The sequence below is a fragment of the Ipomoea nil genome, unplaced genomic scaffold (assembly GCF_001879475.1).
Source record: "Ipomoea nil cultivar Tokyo-kokei standard unplaced genomic scaffold, Asagao_1.1 scaffold2845, whole genome shotgun sequence".
Lineage (NCBI taxonomy): Eukaryota > Viridiplantae > Streptophyta > Magnoliopsida > Solanales > Convolvulaceae > Ipomoea > Ipomoea nil.
The window spans coordinates 4,741,775-4,756,952 of record NW_017619273.1 but is presented as its reverse complement, the minus strand read 5'-3'; the positions used below and the strand labels follow the sequence as shown (position 1 = coordinate 4,756,952).

The 15,178-nt window shown below is 34.3% G+C and overlaps 1 protein-coding gene across 2 annotated transcripts; it reads right to left on the bottom strand.

The window, feature by feature from the left end:
* Nucleotides 1-4,651: 4,651 nt before the first annotated feature.
* LOC109160098 (glucosidase 2 subunit beta) lies at nt 4,652-15,087 on the bottom strand. 2 transcript variants are annotated; one of them, XM_019308251.1, is made up of 16 exons: nt 14,737-15,087; nt 14,517-14,642; nt 14,235-14,330; nt 13,145-13,384; nt 12,065-12,288; nt 10,926-11,039; nt 10,756-10,821; nt 7,584-7,899; nt 7,378-7,482; nt 7,196-7,297; nt 7,005-7,062; nt 6,838-6,906; nt 6,290-6,377; nt 5,434-5,495; nt 5,251-5,302; nt 4,652-5,132 (listed from the first exon to the last, which is right to left on the bottom strand). In XM_019308251.1, the coding sequence occupies exons 1-16, from the start codon at nt 14,840-14,842 to the stop codon at nt 5,070-5,072; spliced, it is 1,887 nt and encodes a 628-aa protein (XP_019163796.1). In that variant the 5' UTR covers nt 14,843-15,087; the 3' UTR covers nt 4,652-5,069. The 2 variants fall into 2 exon arrangements, with proteins under 2 accessions (XP_019163796.1, XP_019163797.1); XM_019308252.1 differs by having other exon boundaries at nt 10,756-10,818.
* Between the last annotated feature and the right edge of the window lie 91 nt (nt 15,088-15,178).

Sequence of the window (15,178 nt, the reverse complement as noted above, 5' to 3'; positions counted from 1 at the left end):
AAAAATACTAAAAATAATAATAATAAACAAAAAAGAAAGAGTTAGTTTGACCAATAAATAGTAAGACAGACAGATAAAATGGGACAGATGAAGTATTATTTAATATTCTACTATATGTTATTTTTAGAAAAGAAATTTATTACAAACTCAACGAAAAAAACAAAGAACAATAGAGGCATAAACCTACCAACCCTCCTCCCCCCCCCCCCCCCCCAAGGACCATAAACAAGCTACAAAACTACCTAACAATAAGATAATCTTTGTAGAAATTTGTATTCAAAAATGAATACATTCCTCAAAAAATAATAATTCCAATTTTGTGATTTTTCAAAAAAGGTTAAACCAAGACCCTGTTATTTTGTCCAGTAAAGTCGATCTTCTAGTAGCACATTTCAAATTCATTAAAAAATGTTTTTTAAAAAAATATTTATACTAGCTCAAACACATTTATTCTCAATGTGGGACAAAGACTATTTAAAAGCCCTTCAAACTCCATTTTTCTAACTACATGTGTATATTTTGAGAATCAATTTGTCATTCACCAATTATCTGTTTTAAGTATATAAATCCTTGAAATTCATCATCATAACTAGAATTCAAATCAACTTTGACTCGATCCAAATAACAAACGAACTTCACTCAAAGTATTTTCTCGAATGACCACTTTAAATGTTATTTTTGCTCACTTTTCCAACAATCTTATCTGACGTTCGACATCATTAATATATTTAAATGAGTAATGTAAATTAACATCCAAATGTCTCGGACTCAATATATTCCGAGTTTCCGACCAATCATCGTGAATCTTAAGTCTTAACCACAAGATGATTAAAAGAAGAATTTAAGAGAATAATATTATCACAAACAAATTGGAGAATAACATGTTCATTTAATTCACTATTGGATGTGTCACACCATCCTGCCTAACTATTCTACTACAGTGTTGCTCCATACATAAAAAAATAATAAATAGACTTTAAAAGAGTAAAACTCTTGCCACGTGTAATGATTTTATTGGAGGAAAAAACACAAAAAATAATAAAAATTGTGGTCGACAGTTTGTAAATGAATCAATTAAGTCAGAACTAAAAAAAAAAAAAAATACTAAAGTAAAAATATGTGTAATATTAGTCGCATAAGAAAATATACTCTATCAATAGTAGTCCATGATAAGTGATTGGAATTTATATTGTGCCTAGATTTGTGATTTAATAATCCTTCTCTCTAACTTTTATTTAAATATAAAGTATTACTCCGTATAAAGCAATGATTTAACAATACAAGGAATTGTTCTGCGTCGATCTCTATCATATCATGTCATACCTAATTAAATCCTTATACTATACGTTATATTATTTCTCATCATTTCTCAAAAAGGAGTCCTAAGAATGGGTCAAATTATTTCCTATGAATTTTTTTTTAATCATTTGATACGAGTTTAAAAGACATTTAGACAGATGCACTTTTACTAAAAAGTAAAATCGCATATTTAAACAAAATATTATTTTTAGTATCTCGACTATAATACATGTAACTATTTTAGTCATTGATTATTAAAATTCTCAAATTATGTGCATGACTATTCAATTTGTATCATATTTGATCCTTGACTATTCAATTTGTATCACATTTGGTCATACCGTTAAATTTTTTGGCCAAGTCACCGTTGACCAACTAATTTATTTAATTTTTATTTTAAAAATTATTGTTAAAATTTTAAAAAGTAAAAAAATAAAAATAAAAAAAAAAATAAAAGACAAAAACGACGGCCAGCCAACCCCCTTCTCCTTCGTCTCTCCCGAAGACGAAGGAAGAGGTGGCTGGCATTCTCTTTCCTCCCTTCCTCCTTCGTCTCCTCTTCCCTATATACATAGCCAACATAGGGAAGGGTTCATGTGCGGATATAGCTTCCCGTGCGATTCTGCGGTTGACGCACCTTAAGTATTAAAATGACGCACCTTAAGTATACAAACCACACACAGTAAGCACACAAACAAAGTACCTTAAGAACACAAACTACGCGCACCTAAAGCTTTAGGCCGACGCACCTTAAGTACATAAACCACGCACCTTAAGAACACAAACCATGCACCTAAGGTTTTAAAATGGCGCACCTTAAGTTTCAACAACTCACGCACCTTAAGAAGGAAAACAACGCACCTTAAGAAGGAAAACCACACACCTTAAACACAAAAATCACACCTTAAATTTGACCTAGATGTAAAATTACCAAATTGTCACTGCATTTTTTTTGTTAATCCAGGACGTTGATTTAAGCAAGATTAATGACACAAATTTAACCGCACAAGACACTCCCAACCAAAGCAGTTGATCCTAATATAATGACATCCTTTGTTTTTGAATTTCAATATATATATATATATATATATATATATATATATATATATATATATAGGGAAGGGATCAGGTGTGAATGATGCTTCCCGTGCGGTTGTGCGGGTAGACTCACATTAAGCATTACATTGGCGCACTTTAAGTACACAACGCGCGCACATTAAACACACAAACAAAAACATTTAGAACACAAACTCACGCACCTTAAGCACAAAAAGTCACGCATCTTAAGCACAACCCTCACGACATTAAGCACAAAAACACACGCACCTTATGTTTTAACAACAACTCACATTAAGTACACGCTCACGCACATTAAGTACAAAACTCACGCACCTTAAGCACAAGACCCACTCACCTTAAGCACAAAACTCACGCACATTAAACACAAAACTCATGCACTTTAAAGTTTCAACAACAACTCATTAAGTACACACTCACACACATTAAGCACAAAACTCACAAACCTTAGACACAAGACTCACGCACCTTAAGTACAAAACTCAAGCACATTAAGCATTACACACTCACGCACATTAAGCACAAATATCACGGAAGCACAAGACTCACGCACATTAAGTACAAAACTCACGCACATTAACCACCCGCACGGGAGACACTTACCCACACTGGAACTTAATTCTAAATATTTTATATATATATATATATATATATATATATATATATATATATATATATATATATATATATGTGTGTGTGTGTGTGTGTGTGTGTGTGTGTGTGTGTGTGTGTGTGTGTGTGTGTTTATTAGATTATATAAACATATTTATTTTTATATAGGTTGTTGTTGTTGTTAATTATTAATATTATAATTATATTATATAAGGATTAGCTAGCCAACTACCTTGTAGTGTAATGATATCTCAGTTATCGTTTCAATTTGATGATCATAAGTTTGAATTCTCGGTTACCAGTTAATCTAATAATAATATAACATAAAACATGTTTATATTTTTTAAGGTAATCTATTTCTTGAATCAAACGCCTCCTTAGAGTTGATTCGGATGAAAAAAAAAAAAAAACATTTATTTATGCGGCGTGCGGCATGCGTGGCTGCTTAGGCGCTTAGCCTGACGCCGACAACATCTCTCTAGAAGTGTTAGCACACATTGTACGACCTCTTTTATGCTTACATCCTTTGTTTTTGAATTTCAATATTTTCAGGGAATTATTGCCTGCTGTCTGGCTCATCGATATGATGAAGTCAAACCAATATATAATAAGAATTTAAGAAATTTTTATAGTGCCATCTGGCCTGCGAAAAAGTATCATCTATTAAAGATAATAAATAATAAATAATTTTGTTCTAGAAATATTTAGTTAAATAGGGAGTATCAGTATACGGTACTATGCGGGTGTAACTTTTTTATTTTTTTAAATGACAATTTCCGTTTTTATTTTTATTTGATTTCATTTAATATTTAGCGCTCTCTATGTGCCGATGCAGTAGACTTAAAAAGTTCTTTATATTCCTTCATAAAAAATAATGTATAATTACAAATTTAGTAATATGTTATTTTGAAAGTGAGAAAATTGCAAAGGTATCCTCTCCTCCAACTCATCACTTTCCTTTTCTGCAAAAAATTCCAAATAAACCCCAGAATTGCTCTAATAGTGATTTTGGAAATGTAAATAACAATTTTATACTAAAAAGCTTTACAAGGTAAAGGTGTCGAACTTTTTTTTTTTCATCATGTTAAATTGAACCTTTTTTTCAAAGAAAGAAATCAATTATTCTTTTTATCTAAACAAACAATTTTTTTTTCAAAGAAAGGGTCAAAATTTTCACAAGTATTACATTCTCTATAACTCTTCAACCGTAATATTACATTTTAACTGTTCAATTCTTAAATATTAGTTTATTTTTTCTCAAAAATATTACATTTTTCCTTGTAAGTAATAAACGATTTCATCATAAGCATTACATTTCTATCTTGATCCAACCATCTCACAAGAGACTCATCCTTACACCAAAACAAAACAAGAACATCAATAAGAACAATGGGATGGAAAGCCATACCCTAATGATCAAAGAATCCTTATGCATAAGGAACACAATTCGCAAATCGTTTAACAAAAACAAAATAAGTATGAGAAGGATTTCTTTGATGTGATTGATAAACAAGCTAACATTAAAACAGGCAAAACCAACTGCAATTTCATTTCATATCTTGGAACTGGTAGGAAAAAAGATATGCTACTTTTTTCTACAAGCTTAATATCCCCTGAAGGCTTAGGTAATCATTCAAGAAAACAGATTTTGGAGAGCAGAAAATGGTGAAAGAACAGTCTTATCACATTCATTCATTCATTCTGATTCTCATAAAGGAACATCTTGGAGGCGAATCGCGCTCCTTTTCACCCTTGTGAGTTTCTCGCAGTCCAAGAGGTATGAACGGAATCCAAATTATAAAGAGGAAGTTTACAGAGGGAGGGATGATATTACTCGCATTTTCTGATTAGCGTCTACATGAAAATGTCAAGGCATGGACTGTTCTCCAACTTAGGCCATTACTCACTTCCCGGTTAGAGTAAGCGCAACTACGATTAATGTAAGCGAGACCCTCATTGTATCTAGTTTATGTTCTTTCTCCTCACCTGTTGCAACTAACAACTCTAGTATTCATGTCCCTCGAGGCAAAAAGAAGGAAATTCTTCTTCAACAAATCCCAGACATTGCCTATCTTGAGCTTTCACAATTCATCGTGACCCTGTGGTTGTTCCTTGCTCATCATCTCTAGTTTATTTTGTAGTTCCTATCATATTTTTGTTTATAAAATGACGTTAGGAAATGTACGGGAAAATAACAAGTAAAGGTAAATCTTTAGTTTGAGAGGAAGGTAGAGAGGGTCAAGGCGGGATCAGGAGAAGCACCTGTAGTTTTTCTTCATGGCATAGGGCTGGCGTGGACAAAAATGCTACATATCTGTCATCACGTACGTACCCATAGTTAGATAAAAAGGGGGCACACTCAAAATGCATGCAAGAAACAACAATGACCACAAATAATACCAAACACAATCTCAGGTTGAGAAGTGACGGGATTAAGAATCTTACTCGCATCGGCTGGGCTCATCTACATCAACTGCCTCGTTTTTAAGGCCGCATCTTAATTTAACCTACATTATTTACAAAATAGAAAATGAATTAATCCAGTTGATTGCTACAATTTCAACATCATCAGTGAATCATGTATGAAATGATGGCCCTGTTTGGTAACATAGTTAGCTTACCAGCCAATTTTGGCTTGTTTGACCACTATTAGTGGTTTGACTTGGTTAAACAGCCAATATGGGTATTTGGCTAATCAGCTTTTTGTAACAGCTTATTGGAGTTATTGCTCCAAAACGCTAAAATTCAAAAAGCTGCTCAAAGTAACTTTTTCGATCAGTTTTTTGATAAAATAAATTATACCCTTAAAGATCATTTTGCATATAATCAGCTATCAGCTAATTTACCAAACACCTTTCTACAACCAACTAATGCTATCAACTAGTTAAACCCACTAACCCAATCTGCTAACAACTATCAGCTAATAGCCTATTTGCCAAACACCCCATATCCTTTAAGAAAATCATAAACTGAATAAAAACCAAAGGGATGAATAGCTATTTGCCAAATACCCCATATCCTTTAAGAAAATCATAAAATGAATAAAAACCAAAGGGATGCTGCTGAAGATATTTCCATGGGATTTAGTATTTGGCCCAACTTATTTGGGAGCTTATCTATTGCAGAGAGCACAAGACAGGGAAAACAGTAAATATATCAAAAAAGGCTTCAGGACAGATAAGAGGAAAACACCTATTTTCCAAAAAGCTCCAAATTGAAACTTACCACCCCCCCCCCCCCCCCCCCCCCCAAAAAAAAAAAAAAAAAAAGGTACTAAAGAAATTTACACCAAGACAGTTACCTTTAAGCTTCTATTTGGCCCATTCCAGCACTTATCTCCATCTGAAAAATGCATGTTTCTGTAGGAGTCCTCAAATTTATCCCAGTTCCTTGAGTGAAACAATTAAATGTGAGAAGCTGAATGCATGCTTTTAACAATGAGGCACATGGCGTAGTCACAGCAAAGTAAATTAAAAATATATTCATTTCAAAACTACAGTGTCACTCAAGAAGACCAAGAATCATATGAACCATTTTCTTATTAGCCCAATGAAAAACAGTAATAATATAGGAAATGAGATGCAATGTAAAACCCTGAAAGTAGTATTGACTACAAATGAGACTTCACTACTTCCACGATGCACAGCCCCCTATGGTTATGTAGCATTGTGCCACTTTGCCCAAGGTATGAACAGAAAATACTAACATCAGAATTCCTATAAATAATCAAATCGATCTAAAAGATACTTAAAGAACTTGCCAATTTTAGCTCACTGTTTTGGCATTTAACAGGTGCAAAGATGCATCTAATTTGAGAACGTATACCATAAAGAAAGTAAAAATACCTACCCTAGACGAGTTGTACTGTAGCCCTCAACCTGTGTAGCTTCTTTGAAAGGGCAAATCTTGTATGTGTACCTGAAATAATTTTTAAGATTGAGGATTTGAGGACAAATAAGTCAAGGGGACAAGAAACAAGGAAATAATGGCCAAGAGGAAAATGAAAAGTCCTTAACTTGTTCTCCTTGATTTCAAAACATTTACCATAGAATGAATAGAATTCCTTGTCTGGCCCTGCAACAAAAATATGAACTTCAGGGTGTGCAAAATAGGTAATTTTCATATGGAGAGAAAACAAGGAAAAGTAATTTTCTCCACCCCATTTCCCAACCCCCTTTGAATTTTAAATAAATATCTCTGGACCTACCAAAATCATGTTTTAGTTTTTGTGTCAAACTAGATATCCTTGACTGGATCTTTGACAACTTGGCACTTGATTCATCATAGTCTTTTCGCACGCGTGTAGCGTCTACAGAAGTAAAGTGCAAACACATTAGCACTCATCATGTGTGTTCATACAACAGTATATAATGAAACCTCAAATGCTACCAGATATGTTTATTGGAGTTCGGAAAAAGTTGACAGCCTCAAAAAGTCTCCAGACATTTTGTTTTATCTTCTCCAGCCAAGAAGTATTGCTAGTGCTTGTTAAATCTGGACAAAATTAGGAATCAAATAAAATGACACGTGTATTGCAGATATTAGGTGTCACAGCAGAACATGGAAACAGACTATAGAACTGCTTTCATACAAACCTGATAAGTCTAAATCATCATCAGACTCAGACTTGTATGAAGAACTTGAATCGTGATGATCTTCCCCTCCAAAATCTTCTTGGTCTTCAGCATCATCATCTTCATACTTATGTTCATCATCATCCTCAGAATTATAAGCCTGATATTCTTCATCTGGGTCATTAATTGCCTCATCATGGTCATCATGATGATCATCTTTAGCAGCTTCTGTCTCTTCTGTTTTCTGCTCAGATTTCTTCCCTGTCCAACGTGAGCCAACAATACGCCCTAACTCTTCCTTTGACAAGGACTCCACATTTTCAATTGCATCTTTATCCTAGAAATTCCAAGCATGACATAAATTGGATCTATCAGCATTAAGAGATGGATATAAACACTCAATAACATGAAATCTGTGTCCATGAACTGCCAATTCATAACTTTCATGGACATAGTAGCAGTAGAACAAGTAAATAAGAATATACTACTGATATATACATGTAATCACTAATTATAACATTATACAAATGACAAGGAGTGTTGTCAATCAAAAACCAAACACAACAAATACTCTGACCATAAAAAATAAAAGGAAATGAAAAAGAGATGGAAAAGAAAGAGAAAGAGTAATGAGATAAGCACCCATAGGTGGCAAGTTACTAAAAACTAAGCATTAAACACCAACTGTAAAACATGTTCAGTTGGGAGCTAAGACATTGTTTAGATGCACAACATCTGAGTAGTGAGATATAACATTACAGCCTGGGGTAACCAGATGGAAATAAAAGAAACAAAGAAGCAAGTAATAAGCGCCTTTCCGCAGCAGTCTCCTACATATGTTAGCATACCAAATAACTACTAGAACAGTTTGCCTACAGTCAGAACCAACATCAGAGGTTCTAGCATGTTGTTCTAATATAGAAGCAAATAGTCATGTGCACAGTGCACCCTAGGTACATGTAGCCACATAAGCTCTATCAATATTGTTGCTAATTCACTAATGTTCAGGTGATAAGTTTTATCAAGTTTATCTGAACATCAGTGTAGTGCCATCTGAACATAAGTACTATTATATTACAACAGTGCAATGTCAACTAGCAGTCCACAACTTTATAGGCTTTGTAACATAGCAGCATGAAAATTTACTGCACAATGGTCCTGTTACTATTCATCTCACAAGGTTTTAACTCAACTGTATGTGGTTCTCATACCATTCTTCTAGCACCTTACCAAATTGAACTCCATGACAGGAAGAAAGGGTTTCCAACAATTAATTCCATTTTTAGTCCCTTGATTCTTGTGGCCTTTCAAATTTTAGTTGTTGACAATCAATTTAACTAAATTAAGTTTGCTAGTAAAATGACAATGCCAAAATTAGTCCCTTAGACACATTTCCACCAGATTAAACTTGAAAATACTAGACATGTGTTTGAATAGTGAGGCTAAAATGGACATTCCACATAGCTTCTCCAAAATAAAATCCCAATTATAAGAGAAAGAGATCATCTTCAGAGCACCAAACCCTAGTATCCCCCAACTCCATCGCACCAGATCTTTTTGCGTCTTTGTAGTCATCAACAATGGTGGCAGCTGGAAAGAAGACCAAGAAGACTCATGAGAGCATAAATAACAGGATGTTTTAGTGATGAAGAGCAGCAAGTATACTCTTGCATATAAGACCATTCTCTCACAGCCCTTAAATCCTCTAAAGCAAAGTAAATACTGGTACCCTACAACTTCCAATCTTTGAGGGAGTCCAAGATTGAGAAATACGCTATGCTAAGATTGTGGTTCACCATTACAATGGAAACCATGCTGATACGAGGACAGATTGCAGAGTATTTTCATGTATCATGCCTTAGCATTGCACATTGTTGATCAAGGTGATTCAGATATCATCAAGTCTCTGCCTAGAGAACAATTAGAGCTTAATGCCATTGAGCAAGTAGGTCACATTTCCCTAGGATTATGTTAAACCATTCTGGTTATGAAGGATATATCTTATACTTGGCAATTACAGTGTTGATTCAGATTGTGTTTTTTAGTAGCAAGAATTGAAATATGTTTAGAAAAAAAATTAAAAGAGAGATCCAAACTTGCACATGCCAAGAATGGATCTCTTCAATGAGTTGTAATTAGTCAAATTCCAGAATCTGTTACTTAAAAGGACCAAAATCTGAAGTGTCTTTTTCACACAAAGATTCCAAGGCAATAGACCTTCTAAATTGTTGCTAGAAACAACCAATATGCTAAATTCCGAATTCAAACCAAAGTTTTCCAGCAATGTTCCAAAAAAAAAAAAAAATCTGTTGTTGAAGAGCTTCAAGTCATCAAAATTTGGCTTTAGAGATAAGCATCCCAAAATTTCTCCTTCTAACTTCCAAAATGAGATGCAGACTGGAAAAACTTTCTGGTATTCTTCCAGTTAGTTTGCTCAGAGAAGCATCTAGGCTAACCAAAGAACTTAAAATTGAAAATGTATTTGGTAATTATTTAAAAAAAATGTGTTTGGTAATCCTTAATTCACTAGACAGTTGGTTGCCATAAAGCTCTATTCATATGATGCTGTTCAATCCTCCAATATGATCTGCGATTATTCCACTGAGGCAGTTTAGAGACAAGTCAAAGTTTTGGAGAGACTGAGAGAGACAAGATTTTCAATGGAGTTGGGAATTGCTCCTGTGACTCCAATGGAATTGGGGAAGATCCAAAATCTCTAGATATGAACATAAAGAGAAGGAAGCCACCAAGGGATAAATTCTCCAAAGCCGCTATCAGCAAGATTGAGAGTCAAAAGGGTAGAAATTGGGCAAAAGTCCAGCAGGTCCCCTCAGTTTGGATCTCTTTCTCTTGATTGAGATTTCTTTGGGACAAGTTGAGTGAAATGTCTCATTTAGCCTCATTATTCAAGCACATGCCAGGCATGTGCTTGTTTCTGTCCAAAGTTGACTAATTTTGGCACTGCCACAATACTCATGAACTACTAATAGGCATGTGCTCAGATTGATTGTTAAAGAAAAAAAATGTGGAAATGTTACAATAGTTGAGGGGCAAAAAATGGAATCAGTAGCATTTCTACAATTAAAAGGCTAAAAGAAATATAAACTTGCAAAGTTAAAATCAGAGAGAAATTTTCAACAAAAAGGATGGAGGATTCAATTCAAGGAAAGTCAGTTTAAGGTCAATGTTTTACCTCACTTGTGCTACTAGGGCCAGCTTTATGATCAGCAGCAGATGACTCCTCTTCCGTAATAGACTGCTGTAAAAAAATGAAACTCAAGCTCATTGTCATATGATGCATAAGATTACTAAGAGTTTAAGATGTCACATTTCAAATTTTAGATTCAAACAAGAATGTAGTACCTCAGGATACTTCTCTGGCACCTGGCTTGCTTCATCACCAGAAGATTTATCTATTATTGAATTGTCATTGTTGTCAACTTTATCCACAGTAATATCATGATCTTCTACCCCATTCTGAAAGAAGAGTAGAAGTTTGGAAGTAAGAGTTGAATTCAATGTGAAAGAAAATCATATACCTTAAATTTAATGATCAAAAGCAAATGTGTTAATTATTACCAGCTATGGATATCTTAATGTTCAGAATAATTACCAGCTACTATATATAATTTAGGAAACTAATCTCTTAAATGCTCAAATGTGTTAATTATTAACAGAACTATGCACATTAGTTCCAGCATTTTGAGAGAACACTATGTACTACATATCTGAGTTAGGATTCAAGTAGATGAATCACAAAATGTGACTTTGAAGAACACTGTACAAAGTGGTCAAAGGAGCAGTAAAGAGCCTCTCATTAAAATGGTAGGGCACAAAAAGACTCTTAGAGAGCACAAAAGGGGATCACCAAGGGAAAAAGCAAAAAAGGTGGATCAATAAGTTATAAAATGAAACATTGTCCTTCACCAGAAGAGTTTTGATGATTGAGCTTTCCTTGTTCTTTCCCCCAACATGTTATGCATTCATAAATGAATTTCTTCCTCCAAAAATAACTAGCAAGATGAACTTTTACAATTTTACCCATCTACTAAAATGAGAAAATTTTGCACTATTTTGTTCAAGCTATAACTCTTTGCATATAACAAATTTGAGAACAATAATTTACAAAAATGCACAACCTGGTTTTAGTGTTTTACACATCTAAAATAGCAAATATACTTCAGCCAAAGCACAGATTTCTAAAACCTATAGCTAACACTGCATAAAGTTTTAGCCATCTTGCATGCAGTAACTGTGGATTATGGAATTAGATAATGTTACTAAACATGTGTCAAAGGCACCAGAAGTTTAAGCAAAAAGCCTTCATATTTAAGGGCTACAGAAAAGGATTATTATATTTTATTATCTTTATGGAAGTCAAATTGATGAGAATAAGTCTTTGCCCATACACCATGACAATTTTCTATGTTATTCTATGAATTAACTTCTGAATGTGTATATCATTCAATTCATATTTAAGTGCAAAGGAAGCTAAAAAAAACCTCTATTGCAGGAGAGTTATCCAGGAGACCAATCTTCTCATCAATGTCATCCTTCAAAGCTTCTTCATGATTTTCAGACTTCAAAGCTTCTTCATGATTTTCAGATTTCTCCTGAGTTTTAGTCTCCTCCAGCTTAGGTTCTTCTACTTCTTTCCTTTCCTTCTCTTCTTTTTCTTTCCGCAACCGCTCCTTCTCCTCAGCCTTTTCTATCTGTTCCTTGTGCACTAGAGGAAAAAGAAGACTAAATTCAAATTGTTGAAAAACTTTCCCAATAAGCTAAATTAACAATAGAAATCATTGTCAAAGCTACACTGACCATCAGAGGTTTCCATTTTTTAAAGTAAAACCTGATCACTAAAGAAGAAGAAGATGATGATGATGATAATAGTAATAAACTAATAATATAAAAGACATCTAAAACTTCAGTTGAATGGATGTCCCCAAGTACAAGCACTTTTCATTATAATGTAAGTTTTAGAATTTAGGTTCATTAGATGAAGTAGAAAAGTGTGAATAGTGAAAATTTAAATTTCTATAAAGAATGCAGATTCTGTTAAATGGTTGTTGCCTTATGGAAGTGAGTGCTGAACATCAAGAAGTAGAATGTCCATATGTGAATGCAACTAAGAAAGAAAAGTTAAGATGGGTATCCAAGAACTCAAGAAAGGCTCATATTATAAATGACAATATTCAAAGCAAAGCTGAAATCCATAAGCTAGCCGTTCCCAGTTAAAGTGCAATCTTTCATATTCATATATCCAGTTACTCCTCAATGTTCAAAGCCTCAGATTCATCAATATTTATTAGCATAGAACTGTTCAGCTTCTCTGAGTTTCATTTAACATACATTGAACTTGTCAAGTATAAGTGAGATCCATCTTACCTTACATCAATTGTGTTTCTCTTGTATCTTTTATTTGTAAGGTGTTTGCCCAAGGATATTTTATGTGAGGGGAAGATATCAGACCACTCATCACCAAGAAACTAAACCTAATACACAGATGCATGGTGCGGTGGTGCCACTACTCTTACTATAAGTACATTGACAATAATAGAATTACCAGAAAAACAGATATTTACCTTTCAACTGCTCAACAAGTTCTTTAAGTGTCTTCTCTTCATTTTTGAGCTTGGACAATTCTGCTTCCTCCTTAGCAATTGCTAGTTTTGCTTGTTCAACTTCTTGCTTCCGTATAACAACACCTTCCCTATATGTTGCAACTTTCTTCTTCAATTTAGCTCTAGCCTCCTTGCCGGCATCCCAACATGTATTTGAGCATTTGGTTTTGCCTGCATACTCGTCACTTCCATCGCAACAATCTGGCCATGCACAGCATTTAAATGGTTACCTTTCACTATTAGTCATTGGGGTATATCACCACAATATCAGTCTCATGACAAAATTTTGGTAGTGCTTGATGGAAACCATAAAAGTACTTTTTTAAGCGCATAGATACAATGTCAATGAAAGTCCTGAGGCAAATAAAATTCAGCTCATAAAAATAACATACAACTAGATCAAATAGCATTTTTCTGAAATATAATAAGATAATACACTTCATGCCACTAACAACAATGTACTCTTTGCAGTCAAAGATATAGACATACATGGAAATTGAGAGCTTTAAAATTTTAATTCTTTATGAATCTTATCTTAAATTGTGGCTTTATTCAACACAATTAATGTAGGGATGGGTATATTATGTAATTTGACAAAATTGAAAGAATAGGTTCAATTAACTACTTAAAAGGATAGCTTGCATATCACCCTTTAAGGGTATTTTTTCAAACACACTTTTGAAAAGCAATTTCACATATTTATGTTCAGTAGCAGCCAGATGTACCAATGCAAGTCTTTGTTCCATAGATGCATCCTTACAAATTCTCATCCATTGTATAAGCTTTTAGTTCCCTTGTGTGTATGTTTGTTGAAGTAAAAAATTTAGGTGTATACATTATGAGAGCCAAACAGCAAATGCAAGAGATAACATGTACATAATAGTAAGAAACAAAAAAAGGACACTTTCTATTAGAGGAAAAATTCACAATATGTGGAATCCTGATTTCTAAGCTAAGATTAGGAAATTCACTAATACCAGAGTTGGCACTTTAATGTTTCATAAGAAGCTAATAAACCATCATGGAATGACATGAACGCAAGAATCCATACCGCAGATGCCATCATTAACTCTTGAGGAATAAATAAATAGGGGAGAATGTCCAGCATTCTTGCAATAAAATTTTCCTTTTGGACATGCTGACGTGCCTGCAAAATCCACCACCAAGATTCTCTAATAAGCATATATTTACAATTGTCACTCACTCATCCCAAAAGCAAGAAAATGTGTAAGAAATGAAAATTTTAGCAATTCCAACTAGCCCAGCTACTATTACAATGACCACAAAGTATGCATAGATATAATTTCCCAAATTTTGAGGAGAAATTGAGGACCTGGCTCATCGGAGCCATCTGGGCAGTCGCAGAAATCGTCATTGAGCTGAGACTTGGTGAACTTGCCGGATCCATCCTTGCACTTTATGGCTACCCCCCATGATAAAGCTCCGTAATACTCCTCATCTGCAGCAAACACAGAGAAACAGCTCAATCAATAAACCCAAGAAAAAAAAAAGTGAAGCAAAGTGGGGAAGAAGAGAATGAAGAGGGCCGGGACCTTGTGGGGAGATTCCGACAACTTCACCGGAAATCGAAGAGGCCTCCGATCTGCCGATCGAAGGAACACAAAGCAACAATAAGACTACCAGTAATCGTACTTCCATCGTCTTCGAAAATGCAATCAAAGCTGCATCAATTTCGGGGATTAATGCAGTGTGCAAGTTAGGTCTGAATGGATCGTTGGATTCCGGAGGTTCAGGCTCGCGGTCTGAGCAGAGTGAGTGAAGGGAGGAGGAAACAAAGGCTTTGCGAAGGCAGTACTCGACGCAGCGACGCCGTATAGGAGGTCTTCTGTAGTTCTGATTCTATGATTACTGACCACGTTGTTTTTGCCTTGTTTGGGAAAACCTGCATTTTCAAGACCATTTTACTTTACTTTGTATGCAAAAGAAAGTAGAGATAAAAGTCAAAATATGTCATTTTTTAAAAACAAAATATGT

Excerpts from the sequence above, each read along its gene's own strand:
- LOC109160098 (XM_019308251.1), bottom strand. The coding sequence starts at position 14,842 with ATGGAAGTACGATTACTGGTAGTCTTATTGTTGCTTTGTGTTCCTTCG. Across the intron at positions 7,483-7,583 it reads TGATGATTTAGACTTATCAG|ATTTAACAAGCACTAGCAAT; the intron begins GTTTGTATGAAA and ends AATTTTGTCCAG. Across the intron at positions 5,303-5,433 it reads GATGAGCCCAGCCGATGCGA|ATATGTAGCATTTTTGTCCA; the intron begins GTAAGATTCTTA and ends ACGTGATGACAG.